The sequence below is a fragment of the Gracilinanus agilis genome, chromosome 1, assembly GCF_016433145.1.
Source record: "Gracilinanus agilis isolate LMUSP501 chromosome 1, AgileGrace, whole genome shotgun sequence".
Classification (NCBI taxonomy): domain Eukaryota; kingdom Metazoa; phylum Chordata; class Mammalia; order Didelphimorphia; family Didelphidae; genus Gracilinanus; species Gracilinanus agilis.
This window is the reverse complement of record NC_058130.1, coordinates 334,117,839-334,133,476: the sequence shown is the minus strand read 5'-3', so window position 1 is coordinate 334,133,476 and position 15,638 is coordinate 334,117,839. Positions and strand designations below refer to the sequence as shown.

General features: G+C 39.6%; 1 protein-coding gene across 1 annotated transcript in view; it reads right to left on the bottom strand.

Moving 5' to 3' along the window:
• The window catches only part of MCCC2 (methylcrotonyl-CoA carboxylase subunit 2), a 124,498-nt gene extending 111,717 nt beyond the window's left edge, over positions 1 to 12,781 (bottom strand). Inside the window, exon 1 of the mRNA XM_044662988.1 lies at positions 12,647 to 12,781. Coding sequence (XP_044518923.1) covers positions 12,647 to 12,781 — 135 coding nt within the window. The remainder of the gene's footprint in view (positions 1 to 12,646) is intronic.
• Positions 12,782 to 15,638: the final 2,857 nt, after the last annotated feature.

The following is a 15,638-nucleotide window of genomic DNA, read 5'->3' as shown; positions in this document are numbered from 1 at the left end:
GAAAATGATTATTTGAAATTGTACCATATATAATCTGGGGGAAAAAATTAAAATATATACATACACATATATTAAATAGGCTCTAATCTGAGATAAAAGCATTGAATACCTAGAAAATAAACATTTATTATTAAAGAATACCAAAAAAATCTTGAAATGCTGTGTTCTTTGGAAAATTAAATTCCTTAGGAACAGCTAGGTGGCACAGGTCCAGGCCTGGAGTTGGGAGAACCTGGGTCCAAATCTGGTGTTGGCTGTGTGACCCTAGACAAGTCATTTAACTTTGTTTGCCTTGTTACTAAGACAGAAAGTAAGGATTGAAAAAAAGAAAGAAATTTAAGTTCCTTGAAGACAGATGTTCTATTTCACTCAGTTTCTGACACATATATTGAATGATAGAGCTTCTGTACTATACTTTATACATAATAGGAATTCAATAAATGTTGAAATGATTGCAGCTAACTTTAACACCTGACATATAAAAATTAGAAAGTTACTCCTAATTTGCACATTCAAAGCAGCCCAACATGTAGAGAATACAAATATGTTAACACATTTCCAGAGATTTTCAAATACTTTAGAGAATAGGATATGATCCATGTGTGGCTAGAGGAAGGGAAGAATTTTCAGCAGAAAAAATTAGGGAAATTGGAAGACCAAAACAAAAGCAAGCTTGGGGCTTGTTGATATTTTTAATCCTTTATATAATTCAGTGCTCTTTCCATTATGCCTTCCTTGGGAAAAGTTTTCAAAAAAGGTCTCTGTTGGCTACCACTGTGTCTGCAGAATCAATACATTCTTTTTTGTGAATATTTCAAAGGATCCAATAGTTATATGGAGCCTTTACTATATGCTTTGCACACAATAAAACACTTAATAAAGGCATGCTCATTCATTCATTTGTTTTCTACAATAAGAATAGAAAGAACAAAACTTACATATATTTACATTTCTACTGCATCATCTGTTTTTTTACTGAGTAACCGTATTTGACTATTTTTATAAAGCATCCAACATTCACAAACAAACTACCTTGAATTTACTATCTTAATTCCAAATTAATAAATATGCATATGAGGATTATGACTACTTCAACTACCTAGGAACAGAAGTTTGTGAGATCAGGGAGCATCCACATCCACCCAAAACTCAAGATCACTCATTCATTTAAAGTGACTGAGAGGGGTAGCTCAGTGGTGTGAGAGCCAGGCCTAGAGAAGGGAGGTTCTAGGTTCAAATCTGGCCTTAGACATTTCCTAGCTGTGTGACCCTGGGCAAGTCACTTAATCCCCATTACCTAGCCCTTACCACTCTTCTACCTTAGAACTAATACACAGTATTGATTCTAAGGCAGACGGTGAGGGTTTAAAAAAATAATAAATGAAACAGAATAAAGTGACTGAGAAACTGGGACTCAGTTTTACCCTATATTGCTGTTCGGTCTTTTCAGTCATATCCAACTCTTCATGACTCCATTTGGGGTTTTCTTGACAATGATACTGGAATGGTTTCCCATTTCCTTCTCCAGCTCACTTTATAGATGAGGAAACTGAGGCAAACATAGATAAGCAACTTATCTAGTGTCACAAAGTTAGTATCTGAAATCACATTTGAATGGCACTAATCATTACAAAGTTATTCTTATCAAACGTAGACCTGCTTCTTTGTACCTGACAACTACTGTTTCTAGTTCTGCCCTCTGGGAGCAAGCAAAATAAATAATTCTTCTATATGACAATTCTTCAAATACTGGAACCTAACTCTCATGTCCAAACTAAGTCTTCTCTTCTCCAGGCAATATGGTAGCAGGTTTTTTGTTTGTACAGTAATTACCACTAACAGCTAGAATTGTTCCCTTTGAAATCATGTTCATCCCCATGGCATCACCTGTCCTAGACTGGAAACAGATATACGCATTGCGACCAGCCAGACCAATGTGAACTTTCTAGAGACATGCAAATCTGCTGGTACTGTCAAATGCTTCCTTTATTATTTTAAAGCTTTCAGGACTTTCAAGCCAGGTCTTCACATGCACTGGGAAACCTTACTACAGGGATTTGAGTCATTCCATCTGCTAGAACACAGCTACTTACACCTCCACCAAGACATACTGCTCTACAACCCCTTTAAATGGGTCTTGATTCAAGGACCTATAATGTAAAAATTTAAACTCTTTTAAGAATAATTTCAGGGGGGAATGTATAATTCTCCTCGGAAGGGAATGTATGTTTTATAATTTATAATGTAAAGTTTAAATTCTTTTGAGAGTAATTTCAGGATAAGAAATTTGACATCTCCCCAGAATCCAGGCAACGAACCTGTTTGGAGAAGGCACCATGAAGATGCCTGAAGAACCCTACATTGGATCATGAAGATACAAAATGAACTTTGGAGCGCAGTTGATTGAACTATGGGGACTTGAATGCATTTGTTTTGAATGTACACTCTTATGCCAAAGGGGACTGCCCCAATTGGCTTTTTGACAATGCAGCTAGCAACCATTGGATCATTGTGTTTGTCCTCTTTTCTTTTTATCCCCAAATTGCTGTAATTTAAAAGTTGACTATGTTTACATGATCCATCAGGAAGACCAGTCTTATCTCCAGATCTCAAGGGGAATGTAATATTGGAAATTTGTGGATCCTTGAACTTATTTTCAGCTCCCTGGTCTAAATTTCCTGTGAACATTTAGGACTCTTTCAAAACTACACTTCCCATGATTCCTCTTGGGTAATGAGGTGGACAGGAAGTGTGATTACATAGACAAAAGTATAAAGATTCAGGACTTGATTGATATGCTCTTTTCCTATGAAGCAGCCAGGGGGAAAGCATGGCAGGGCATTTGAATTAGATCTTAGCAGGCACATGGTTTTTTTAATTATCAATATGGCTTTAAATAAAACCCTAATATCTTTATATATATATCCTTCTATATTAATTTTATTTGTTACAGCAAAGCACTCCCAATTCCTTCAACAAATCCCCATATGGACATGAATAGGTAGTTTTCACATGATAAAAATCAAAACTATCAATAAGCACATGAAAAAGTGTTCTAAATTCCTGATTAGAGAAATGCAAATTAAAACAACTCCAAGGTACCACCTTAACTTAGCAGACTGGCCAATATGGCAGCTTCTGTACCTGTCTTTATAAAAATCTAAGTTCATCAATTAATTGAATGGATGGATGTTCAGTCCTCAATCTCTTTAGAAAATACCATTTTCTTTCTCATCTGAATTGCTTCTCTTTGCATTTGGTATTGAACTTCTTATTGTTGATTTTTCCTGTAGTCCATTTCTTTGAATTCTCATCAAATTTAGCATACATATCAGAATATGCCAGGCTTTCATTTCCTTCTTTAGCACAAGTTCTAAGATGAAGCGGTTACTTCCCTCCAAGCATGAAAGGGTCACTTTAATACTCAGAATGCCCAGTCTAGTGGCATCTTCCCCATCTTTTAAGTTTCGTTTCAAATAGCATCACCTCCATGAAGCCTCCCCTGGTCCACTTAGCCTGAAGCTATTTCTCACTCATTTGACCCTATGGCACTTCATATTCTAATTCAGACAGAGAAATGAATTTGAAATAAGGTGATCCAGGTTTGAATCTTGGCTCTAAAGTTACTTACTAATTTTGTGACTTTGGGAAACCTCATTCATTTCTTTCTTTTATTCACTCATACATCCTGAATAAGTAAGTAGGGTGAGGAAATGGAATTTTCAAAAGGAAGGCAGGAGGACAAAGACAGTGGTCAAAGGTCATTAGAATGCTGACAGAGAGGGCAGTTGGTATTTTCTAACAGCCCTCAGGGGGTCTTGTCTGGGACAATAGAGAGAGAGAAATAGAGGGAGGGGAGAGGAGACTCCCTGGGAGACTTTCAAAAGACAATATATCCTTTCAGCAATTGTCCTGTCCTCCACCATTCAAAGAATCCATTTTTCTGAACAGCCTGTCATCCTGTACCTGAAGATTAATTTGACTGCTCTGCTAAATCTGTGGAATATTTATTGAACTGGGTAACAAATGGCTAAGGTTGGGAAAGAGGGAAGTGGGAGGTCTCTAACTAGTAGGTGATGAATCTGACACTCAAGTTTTCTCAGCCCCTGCTAAGCTGGGCTGGCTTGACCCTCCCTGCCTGTTCTGATAGTAATAGCTATTCTAGTCTAATCAAGAAAAAAGTTTAGTTTCTAGATTGGCTGGAACAGATGAGAAGGATCTTCAGTTTAGCCTAGTTCCTCTCTCTGGGTGACCCCTTCGAGATAACTGGCTGATAAACCAATTCACTCAGATTCAGGTACAGGAGCAGAGATGCACTGTCGAGCTCATAGCTTTGGGAAAAATCTGGTGTCCTTAGGAAACCCTAGGCCGGACATATCAGCTAAATATGCCAAGAGAAAAGGCCCAACACATGTGCTGAATTTTTCAGTAATAGAAGAGGCTGATTTGACTAATGCCTACAAAGAGCTGGAAATTCAAACATGGAAAAAGAAATTTGGGGCCAAAGAGATAGGAGGAATATGGTTTTCAGACTCAGGCAAATCCATCTTGCCTAATAAGATGCTCTGTGTGCAATGCCATACATAAGAAAAGACACTTTGGGACACAAGCTGTGATCAATTCAGTCTGTAAATTTTAGCTAGTTCCTAGAATATCAGCATATGCAATAAAAGTCTATAATAAGTGCAAGATTTGTATGAGGTTCAATCAGGGAGTGCTTAAGAAGAAAAGTCTTGGGGGTTGACCACTAACTTACACTCCATTTGAATGCATACAAATAGACTACATCAACATGCCTAGAGACAAAGGGTTTAAGTATTTCCTAGTTATATTAGACAGAATGACTAGATGGCCATAAGTTTTTCCACCAAAGAAATGTAATGCAGCATTTGTGGTAAAAGTCCTATTAAATGAAATCATCCCTTGATTTGGAATTCCATGCCGGTTAGATTCGGATAAAGGATGACATTTAGCAAAACACGTTCAAAGAGGTATTTAACAACTTGGAGATACAAGCCAGTTACCACACACCTTATCATCCTCAAAGTTCGGGTCAAGTGGAGAGACTGAACAAAGAGGTCAACACTCTCATTGGAAAGATCTGTTCAGAGACTCGCTTGAAATGGACAGAAATCTTATCTCTAGTTCTGTTCCATCTTTGAACATGTCCGAGTAGGGATTTGCACCTCTTTCCATTCAAGATGCTGTATGGTCATGCAATTTGGGAAGGCAAAATGTGTAAACCATCCTACATTTCTATTTTAGGAGGGGGCTGTCAGCTAGCAAAATGCATACAATCATTGAAAACCAGGTTAAAAGAGCTGCATGACATGGGTATTATCCAACAAATAACACCAATGGATTTTGCTTTGCACAGTAGCAAATGAAGGGACAAAGTCTATGTGAGAAATTTCAATAGAAAAATCAGCTACAGAAACAAAGCGGGCCAGTCTGTTCGAAGTTTTATTAACTACTCCAAGTTCAATCAAAGTAGCAGAGAAAAATGCTTGGATACATTGTTCACACACCAAACTGGAGAAACCTTACACCAGTAGAAAGAATCAAAGTGAAACTAAAGATGACAAAGATAGTGCTGAGAATGAAAATCAATCAGAAACACTACCTTTAGATCAAAATGAATTAGTTCCAGAAGAAGATCCCACCAGTCAAGCATAACTGACAAAATGATAGACAACAGGCAAAAAAAAAATATTCACAAAGGGGATGAAAGGATCCAGAAAGAGAAGAAATACCAGCCCTGAGAAAAAGACAAGAACAAAAGCAGCAAGAATAATGTAGAGTTAGAAATATCTTGAATCCCTAAAAACTACATTTCCTAAACTTCCTTTCTGTATTACCCACAATTCCTTTTGCCTTTCATATAGGTGAGTCATTACACAGTCTGTATATAGTTTGAGTTCATTCTGCCATGCCTTCTCTCTTCCAGGTGAATTGAGTGGTGAAGTTCCCTGTGTTCTATAGCTGCCTAGTTAAATATTAATAAATCTTTATAAATATTATACTTTGGAGATACTGAATATTAATTTTAAAATCCCTAACAGACAGGAAAACTTGGGACAGATAACAGAGACAGTAAAATCTCTCTGAACTTTGTAAATATTGTATATAAGAAGTGGACAGATGAAAACCAGAACTTATGTAAAATAAAATGTGGCATTAGCAGAAAAACACACAATAATTTCACAAATTAGGGACATCCAACATATACGTAGCTTGCAAGAACTGAAGAGAACCATCAAGCAAGTGGAAGTCTGAAAAGAAAGATTTAATTATCTCATGCAACACTACATAAAGACACATACGCAATTCACAAACTGAATCATTTTTTTTACCTCGTGTAGATAAACGAGAGTCTATGCTTGCAATAATGCAAAATATGTAAATATCTTAGCTAGTTGCATGAGGTCTTAATCATATGGAAAAATCAACAGATGTTCCTGTGTGATTAACATCAGGAAATAGGGAATTGCATAACTGTTTGTACATTTTTTGTACATACTTCACTGTAAATTTATAAATACATGTAATATAGGTTTTGCATTTGTATAGATTGTGAATAGTGTAACATAGCTTGTAGATTGTCATGTATAGATTAGCATATGAAAGTTAGCTTAAGGCATTGTAATATTTTGGCATTAAGGTTAAGAGTTACTGTAGTGAATTCATAGGTTGTTAGATTGTTTAGTAATAGAATTTAAACTGCATTGGCAGAACTTCTTTGATGAAGTTCTTTGTGAAAGGCTGAAAGGCTGAAATTGTTAATGGAAGTTTTATAGTTGAATTATTTTTGCATGCTGATAAGCAGTTAGAGAATTGTTATATTCATTTAGAATTATAAGAATAGTCATAGTAGCAATAGGTTGATTGATTTTTTGAAGTGTTTTTATGTTGCGACATTTGCATTTTACTTTCTGTAATCATTTTTGTAAACCTCAAATATCTAACCCATACCTTTCCTGGGGAAATAGCTTAGGTATAGTTATATAGAGATTTAGCATAACATAGTATAGGAAAGGGTTTTGGTTTTTTTTTTTTAATTTTGGGGTATAGATTAGAAAAATAGCATAGAGTAAGGTCAACAGTATCACTATTCATGACATCGACCTTGGGAAGGTCATATCATGAAAGGGGATGAATTGAGGAAATGGAATTTTCACAAGGAAGCCATGAAGGCAGGAGGACAAGGACAGAGGCCAAAGGTCATTAGAATGCTGACAGAGAGGGCAGTTGGGATTTGCTAACAGTCCTGAGGGGGTCTTGTCTGGGATGAGAGAGAGAGAGAGAGAGAGAGAGAGAGAGATGGAGAGAGAGAGAGTGTGTGTTCCCTGGGAGACTTTCAAAAGATAAGATATCCTTTCAGCAATTGTCTTATCCTCCACTATTCAAAGAAGCCATTTTCCTATACCTGAGAGAATCTGAGTGAATTGGTTTATTGGCCAGTTATCTCAAAGGGGTCACACAGAGAGAGGAACTAGGCTAAACCAAAGATTCTTCTCATCTGTTCCAGCCTACCTAAAGACTAAACTTTTCCTTGATTAACTAAGATAGCCATTACTATCAGAACAGGCAGGGAGAGTCAAGCCAGCCCAGCTTAGCAGGGGCTGAGAGAACTTGAACACTGGATTCATCACCTACTAGTTAAGGACCTCCCACTTCCCTCTTTCCCAGTCTTAGCTATTTGTTACCCAGTTCAATAAATATTCCACAAACTTAGCCGAGTAGTCAGATTAATCTTCAAGGAAGAAAGAAGGGAGCTTGGTGGGTGAAGGGTAATTTGGAGAAACAGTTCTATAAGACCCTGGTAAAGCCAAATTCCGGAGTCGACTGTCATTGCTGTCTCTCTGACAGGACTGGTAACAGAAAGGACATCCAGGGGTGCTGGGCAATTTGCAAAGCCCTAGAAAACCACCAATACTCTACCCCAGTAGTGATCCCTATCTGATTACTAACTCTTGTATCCCCATGCCTCCAAGTTTTCCTATCAGGGACAGAGGAAACCTTGACCTTCTATCTAAAAGGAAGGGTTATCCAACTAGTCAGCTCATACACACACAATCTAACTAGTCATTTATTTAACATCCATTAGGGGTTTCCTTGTTTCTCTTTTAACAGGGGGAACCTTGTAAAGTCTCTAGGTATTGGGCTGTGGGTTGGACTAGTGTTGAAAACCCCGATATGGTCTGCCCACAGTATGGAGCCAAATAGTAGGCCTCAGTCCTATGGATTGCAGACAACACAATCTGACTGCTCAGAAGAATATACAAAAAGAACTTGATTTATTTGATAAACTCAGGATGGGGTTGTGGACCAGGGAGATGGATATCCCTAGTTCTTATCAGTTCTAACTCCTACCCACCCACCCCCACCTGCAAGGGTCCTCTTCATTCCCAATAAATTGGACTACTCTATATACTCTGTCTGCCTAAGATTATTCTAGCTAACTACACCTTGCACTAACTGGTCCACTGAAATAAAACAGGATCAGTAAAGTCTAGGCAGATGGGTTGGCTAAAAGGCCCAAAAGGCCAGAGCCCATGTGGTCTAGCTCTATTAGGCAAGAGAGAGATCAGGTCCTTGGCAGCTCAGGCAGAACAGGTGATAATGATGGTAAAGATGATAAACAGGTCACAGGATCTGGATTAGGATTAGGGAAGAGTTCTTGAGATTTGGGAACTCCAAGATGATGGAGGAACTCAGCTTCTTCCTCCAGCTCGATCCCAAGATGGCCACAGGAAGTAAGTTCCTGCTTTCTTCAGCGTCCATAGATCAACCAACCCCTTAGAATCTCAGTGTCTCCCCTTATCTGTTCCTGTCATTCCAGAACTTCATCCATTTGGTTCTGTCCGTGTGCCAACTTCCCTGGCAAATCAAATGCAATGCCTAAACCTTCTGCAACTTATTCATTCTCTCCATTTCCTTTTAATAATCCATGTGAAAAATATTTAAATATCTACCATATATGAGGTACTATCCCAAGGCAAATGTTATCATATATGTCATGAACACTGTGTCAGAGAAGTGATACAAACATAGCTCAAAGAATACACAAATAACTATGGTACAAGGACAAAGTCCAAGGAAAGTGCAATGAGACACTTTGAACACTTTACCTGATAGGAAGAGCTAGGGTCTTAGAGTATCAGTTTCCTCAACCACAAAATGAGGATGGCACTAGAAGAGAGAGATGCTAGAACAGTGATGATGAACCTTTTAGAGACCAGGTGCCCACCAGGTGCCAGACACACCCAACCCTGCCCCTTACTCCACATGGGGGAGAGAGAAAGTGCTCCCATTGGGCTGCTGGGCAGAGGAGTGGGTGAAGTGAGGAATGTCCTCAGCGAGTCTAGAGAAGGAGAGGGAGTGGCCTAAATACTCCCTCCCCTCCAGCTCTGCAGCCTGTGAGCACCCCCCCCCCTTGCCTCACCTTCCAGGGGAGGAAGCTCTCCCATTGGACTGCTGGGCAGAGGGGTGAGTGATGTGAAAAAAATGTCATCAGGTGGGGTAGAGAGGGGATGGGGAGCAGTTCTGCCCAAGTCCTTCTGCCTTTCTAGTAACAAACACTTGGGGGGGGGGGAGGATGGAGAGAAGGGTGGCATGTGTGTCCACAGAGTGATCTGTCTGCTGGCTTTGGTGCATATGACATAGGTTTGCCATTGTAGTGCAGGATTTTTGCATTGCAATATTGGCTCAGGCATACTTGTCAGATATCAGAATGGAATGTTGGCATGGCATGTGCCATGTGCCAAGTGCCAACCAGAAGTTGGGCTGTGGCTATAAAAGGCCCTGAAAACTCAACCCTGGGTTCTGATTTCCCCTAACCTCACCCAGACAACTTGCTACCCCTGACCTTCCCCCTGGGGTCCCTGGTGGTGAAGGGAGAAGGGTGGTGGATCGTGGGTAGAAACTTAGGATAGGATAGCCTAGTGGTTAGGACCATCTTCAAGATCTACCCAACAACATCTTTTGTGTAGCTAGCGGTTCAAATAATTTCTGACCAGAGACTATTTATCTCTGGTTGAGGGCAGCCAGCCCTCAGCCTGCTAAGACCTTCTAGGACCTTTGCCAGCACCAGTCAGTTGCCCACAGCAACAACTTATTAACACCTAAGCCCTCTTACCTTGGTTTTCCCTACCCCAGTTTCAAATAAATCCCTTAGCCTTAATCTGAGAATCCTGTTATTATTTCAACACCATCAAGGCTAAGGAGACTAGGGAAAAGAGAGAATTCTGAGTAGTTGGCATTACTGTGGAGGTTGAATCTGAGCCTCCATTATTAGCCAAGAAGTTAAAGTCTCGGCTTCCTGTTGGGTTCTGCTCTCATCCAACAGGAAGGCAGTTAACTCAGCAGGGAGGGCCCACCCACCTAACATCTTTTTTTTTTTTTTTAATTTTTTTTTTAAACCCTTAACTTTTTGTGTATTGACTTATAGGTGGAAGATTGGTAAGGGTAGGCAATGGGGGTCAAGTGACTTGCCCAGGGTCACACAGCTGGGAAGTGTCTGAGGCCGGATTTGAACCTAGGAACTCCTGTCTCTAGGCCTGGCTCTCAATCCACTGAGCTACCCAGCTGCCCCTCACCTAACATCTTAAAGGAGCCTACGGCTAGCAGTGAAGATACACTGGGTACCAAGCTAACAGGGTTTGAATTTATTCTTCTACCAAATTCCCACCTAAGGCTGCTCACCTTTGTCATCAACTAACCCCAAACTCCTGCTAGACTGGTTACTGGCTCCCAGGCCCCTAGTGACTCCTTTACCATCTTACCTTTTTATAACACCATCATTGTGCTAGAAGATTTTTATTTTTATTTATTTATTTTTATTTTAAACCCTTAACTTCTAGGCCTGGCTCTCAATCCACTGAGCTACCCAGCTGCCCCCTGCTAGAAGATTTTTAAAATCACTTCTAGCTCTAAAACCCAATGACCAAAACTGCATTTATCTGTGCATATGTCCTACCACCTATTAGACTCAATTCTATATTAGTGATCAGCTAGTGACAGAGTGTCATGCCTATGTTTTTCAACTGAAAATCCTGGATTCTTTCCATTACATCACAGGTTGCTTTCAGGTAAAGTCTACATTCTATCTTTGATTTATATTCATTTTTATATATATTATGAAAACTGGCACACTGCAGAAAACTGGCAAACTGCACCACTCAAGTCACGTGATTTGTTTGGAGTCACAAAGTTAATTTATGTCAGAGTCAGGACTGGAACCTAATTCTTCCTGACTCAAAGGCAGGTTTTCTATCCATTGATGCCACACTGGCTCTCACCTTGCCATATAGTGGGTATTTAATAATAAATGTTTGTCAAACTGGATTTGTAACCTTAAAGTGCTATGTGAGAAGTAATGTGCTACAATAAATTAGAGCTGGCCTCCGAGTCAAGAATATGAGTATTCAAGGGGCAGCTAGGTAACTCAGTATATAGAACCTAGAACCTCAGGCCTAGAGGTAGGAGTTTTCAAATGTGACCTCAGATACTACCTAGTTTTGGACACTTAACCCACCTGCCTAGCCTTTACTGCTCTTCTGTCCTGGAACACATACTTAGTATCAATTCTAAAACAGAAGGTGAGGGTTTAATAAATAAATAATAATTATTAAAACAGGAAGGAAAAAAAGAGATTATAGTTACAGAATAATTGCTTAACAATAGCACCTACTTCTCAGGGCTATTGTGGGGATAAAATGAGATATTTATAAAGTGCTTTGCAAACTTTAAAGTGCTACATAAGTGCTTTTATCATTATAACTATTATTACCTGTTGATTGTGAAATCAAAGATCCCATCAAAAAGGGACTTTATAAATAAGAGGCAGTATGTATTACCTATGCAAACCAGTGTACTAAACATTATAAATAATGCAAATGAATATATAACAATTATAGGATCTTATCTCTGAAATTAATCTCTGGTATTATTATGTATGTATAAAAAGTCTTAGATTCAGTGTGAGGATAGGCAATTCATTTTGTGGCCTGTTTCTTCTTTGATTTAAAGAGATTAAGAGAGAAAAACATAGACAAGAGAGAAATATAAGGAGAAAAAAGTAGAGAGAAATGTAAAGAAAAAAATATGAAAATAAAGAGAAAAAAGAGAGCAAATGAGAGTTGAAAGAGACAAAGATTAAGAAACTTCAAGAGAAAGAGGGAGAAGGGAAGGGAAAGGGGAGAGAGAGAATAACCCCCAAAGGACCCTAACAGCTGTAACATTCCATATTTCAGCAGAGAAATCATCACATGATACAGATTAAGAAGGGAGAGGAGGGGGACCTAAATGAGGCAAAGTGTCCATTGTCACCCTGATCTATAGAAAGTAGGTGATCTGAGATCCATTCTCTAGAAGTGTAGGGGTGGATTTTTATTGTTCATTCATTTGTTGGAGGTTCACTGGGTATAAATCTCAAATCAACCCACTAGGGGACTTGAAGATGTGCATCTCTGAACCGAGGCTGGGAATACCACACAGTGAATGAGGCTGAGAAACCAGGCAGCCCGGTCACATCTGCTCACAGTTGGCTCCCCAGTAGGCCTGAGACGGGAGAAAAGGAGAGGCCGCCAGGGCCCCCGGGGCGCAGCTGTACAGCCCAGGTCGGCCCTCGACCCGCCCGGCCTACCTGGTAGAGCGCAGAGCCCTTGTCGAGTTGGGAGCCCAGCGTGGCCACTGCGTCCCCATGGTAGAGGCGTGAACTCGGAGCCGCAAAACGGCCAGGGAGCAGCGCCCGAACACCGGACCTCACGGCGGACAACATCGCTGGGAAACCGCGAGGAAAGGGAGGTCCCCGGCCTATCCACAGCGAGTTTAAGATCCACCCCGCTCCAAGACACAAGACACGTGGCCACAGACGCAGTCTCGAATTGGTTAGCACCGCCCGCACCGCCCACACCGCCCCTCTCGCTATAGCCAATAGAGGGCAGACAATTTTACCCCACCCCCTCCTCTAGGACCTGCTCCTTCAAAACACGGCCGCCTTTCCGAGGCTCACATAGAGGGCTGCCGCCCAAAGATGAGTTCATATTTAGAGTATTATTGGGTCCTTTCTTGATATCTTAACAGTGTGTTACTTTCTCTTAACTTTGAAGAAACATTTGCGCCTCCTGTGATCTTTAACTTTGGCAGCAAGATATTAAATTTCCATTAAAATTGCAATTTTTGAGATATTTCCCCCGGAAACAGGGTTTAATAAGTACCAAAAAAGAATGTGTACTAGTAAACATCCTGGAGCAATTTGCAGTGTCTGTCTCCGGAAGGTGGAGTGTAGAACTTTGCTAGATCTGGAAAATATGTAAAGATAAATATCCTCATGGAATTTAAGATGATAAAAAAAGACAAAACTCCTACACAAAGAACACAAGGTCAAACAAACAGGTGTTTGATAACCAAGTTTCGGAGAGCACAAAGCCTGAGCATATCACGGGACTGTAAAGATCATGTAACTGAATCCTCCAATTTTTTTAGATGAGGAAAAAAAGAGGACAAATAGAAAAATGAAGAATCAAAGTCCCCTGGGCACCTTGGAAGGTCCACTAAATATTGCTCAGATTCTAAAGTAATATGAAATAATTTCAAAAAGGAAAGAACTAAGATCAGGAAAGGCCTCATGTGGGAACTGATAACTGGGCTATGCTTTGAAGAAAGCTGGAATTCCATAAGGCTGAGGTGAGAAAGGAGTGCATTCTGGAAATGGGGGACAATCTGTACAGAGGAACCCATTTTGTGGGAGTGTAATAGACAAAAATTTGACAATTGGATATGAGATTTGAGGAAAAGGGAAAAGCCAGAATGGCTCAAAGGATATGAACCTAGATATCTGAAGAGGTAGTTGAGTTATCAACAAATTGGGAAATTTAGAAGAGGAATAGGCCTGAGGAAAATACTGCATAAATAGGTTCTTGGACTGGAGTTTCAATTAGATTTAGTTAAGTAAGTTTTTATTTTAAGTGTATGCTATGCTATTCTTGTTCTTTGAAAATTATTTATCAACATATGTATGATATGGGCAGGGATTGCTGCACTTAGAAGTCTCTGCCCCAGCTTCATTCCCATAAGAGTTAGAGGAGGTGATGTTCAATGAATTGAGTTTGAATTCCTGAGAGGCCTTCTTCCCTAGACTTAGATAATATATTAGATAATTCAAATGTGTAGCAAGGAATTGAATTTGAGCACTTCCTAGCACCTTGTTAAAAGCCATGTATGACCAGAGTCTCCTGGTTGGTCCCCTAGTTCATGGAGGGATGCTATATCAAAGACAATTAGCCTCCAAAGCCAGGAGGAAGACCTCTGTAAACTAGATAAGGAAGTGAAGAAAAATGCTCCTCTCTTTTTTGAACTGATCTCTTTTTTGGAACACAGCCAATATTTGCTCTCCTTCAGATTTCCACTAAGGTAAGTGAAATGTGGGAGACTTCCCCATCCTGAGGGCCAGCAATGGTGGCTACATACAATGGGAGTAAGAATATGTGCTTGCCTAGGTGAGCCTGAGACTTGACCTTAAGTCCCTGTCTGCCTTTTTTGTTTTATACTTCTTTTCCTGGACATAAGTGACAACATAGTAATCTTGGGATATATGTTTCTGGCCATAGTAGACACCTTGTGCCCTTAAAAGTCCTAAAATAACTATACCTTTCTTGGAAGAGATGATTATCACCATAAACATGAGGCATACAGGCCTTGTGGGCCAGAAGATATAGCCTTGAGTTGCTGTTCAGATACTGCTTATCTGAGGTGAATATGTATTGATCTGATCAGTATTCCCTCAAGTTTCCTGGAAGTCTATTTTTAGCATTGTTAGAAGATATCTGACATTTACTGTTTTATTCAATGAGTCACTTTTCTAAAAGAAACCTGTTGGTTTCTTTCAGGGATACCCTAAACATTAGGCAAAACTAAACTTTATTTAAGAGATTTTATCTCAGGATAGAGACATAACAAACTATGGAGTTTGAGAAAAACTTGATCCCCTCTCTTAGACATCAGGATACCCCAGGACTGAACTTGGTCTACATGAGTCCTGAAAAAGGCCTCTTTATGGAAAGATTGAGAAACAGTTTAAAAAAAAAAAAAAGGAAGAATGAGGAAACTTCATGGAAGGTGAGATTTGTTGGGAAGAAAAGAAAGAAGTAGGAGATGAGACAGGAGATTGAAGAGTCAAGGTGAGAGGAGGCAACAGATTCTAGTCTGTCCCTCTAAGTTAATATCCTTCTTGCTAGCTGATGAAAGGACTCAAAGTAACTAATTAACTGGATCCTGACTCCCTTTAAGTTTCTCCCTGTAATGTTTCTAATACATTCCCCATCTGGGAAGGTATGGGAGTTATCACCCATTTGTATATAAGGACAGAGAATAACTTTATATTTAAGTTCTTTCACTGCTCAGATAAATTAAGTTTTTTTGCTATCGAATTGTCTTCAGGATGTGATTTCAATACAAATGTGTTATATACAAGATATAGTAATATAACTCTTTATTAAATTAAAATAGGCAATCAGAACATCCCACTTCCCCAACATTCCAAATGAACAGAAGTTGCTTTAATCATTAAAGTGAGCGTTGGGAGGACAAGCAGTATGCCTGAGTAGAAAAGACATTGGACTTTATGTCAGAAGATC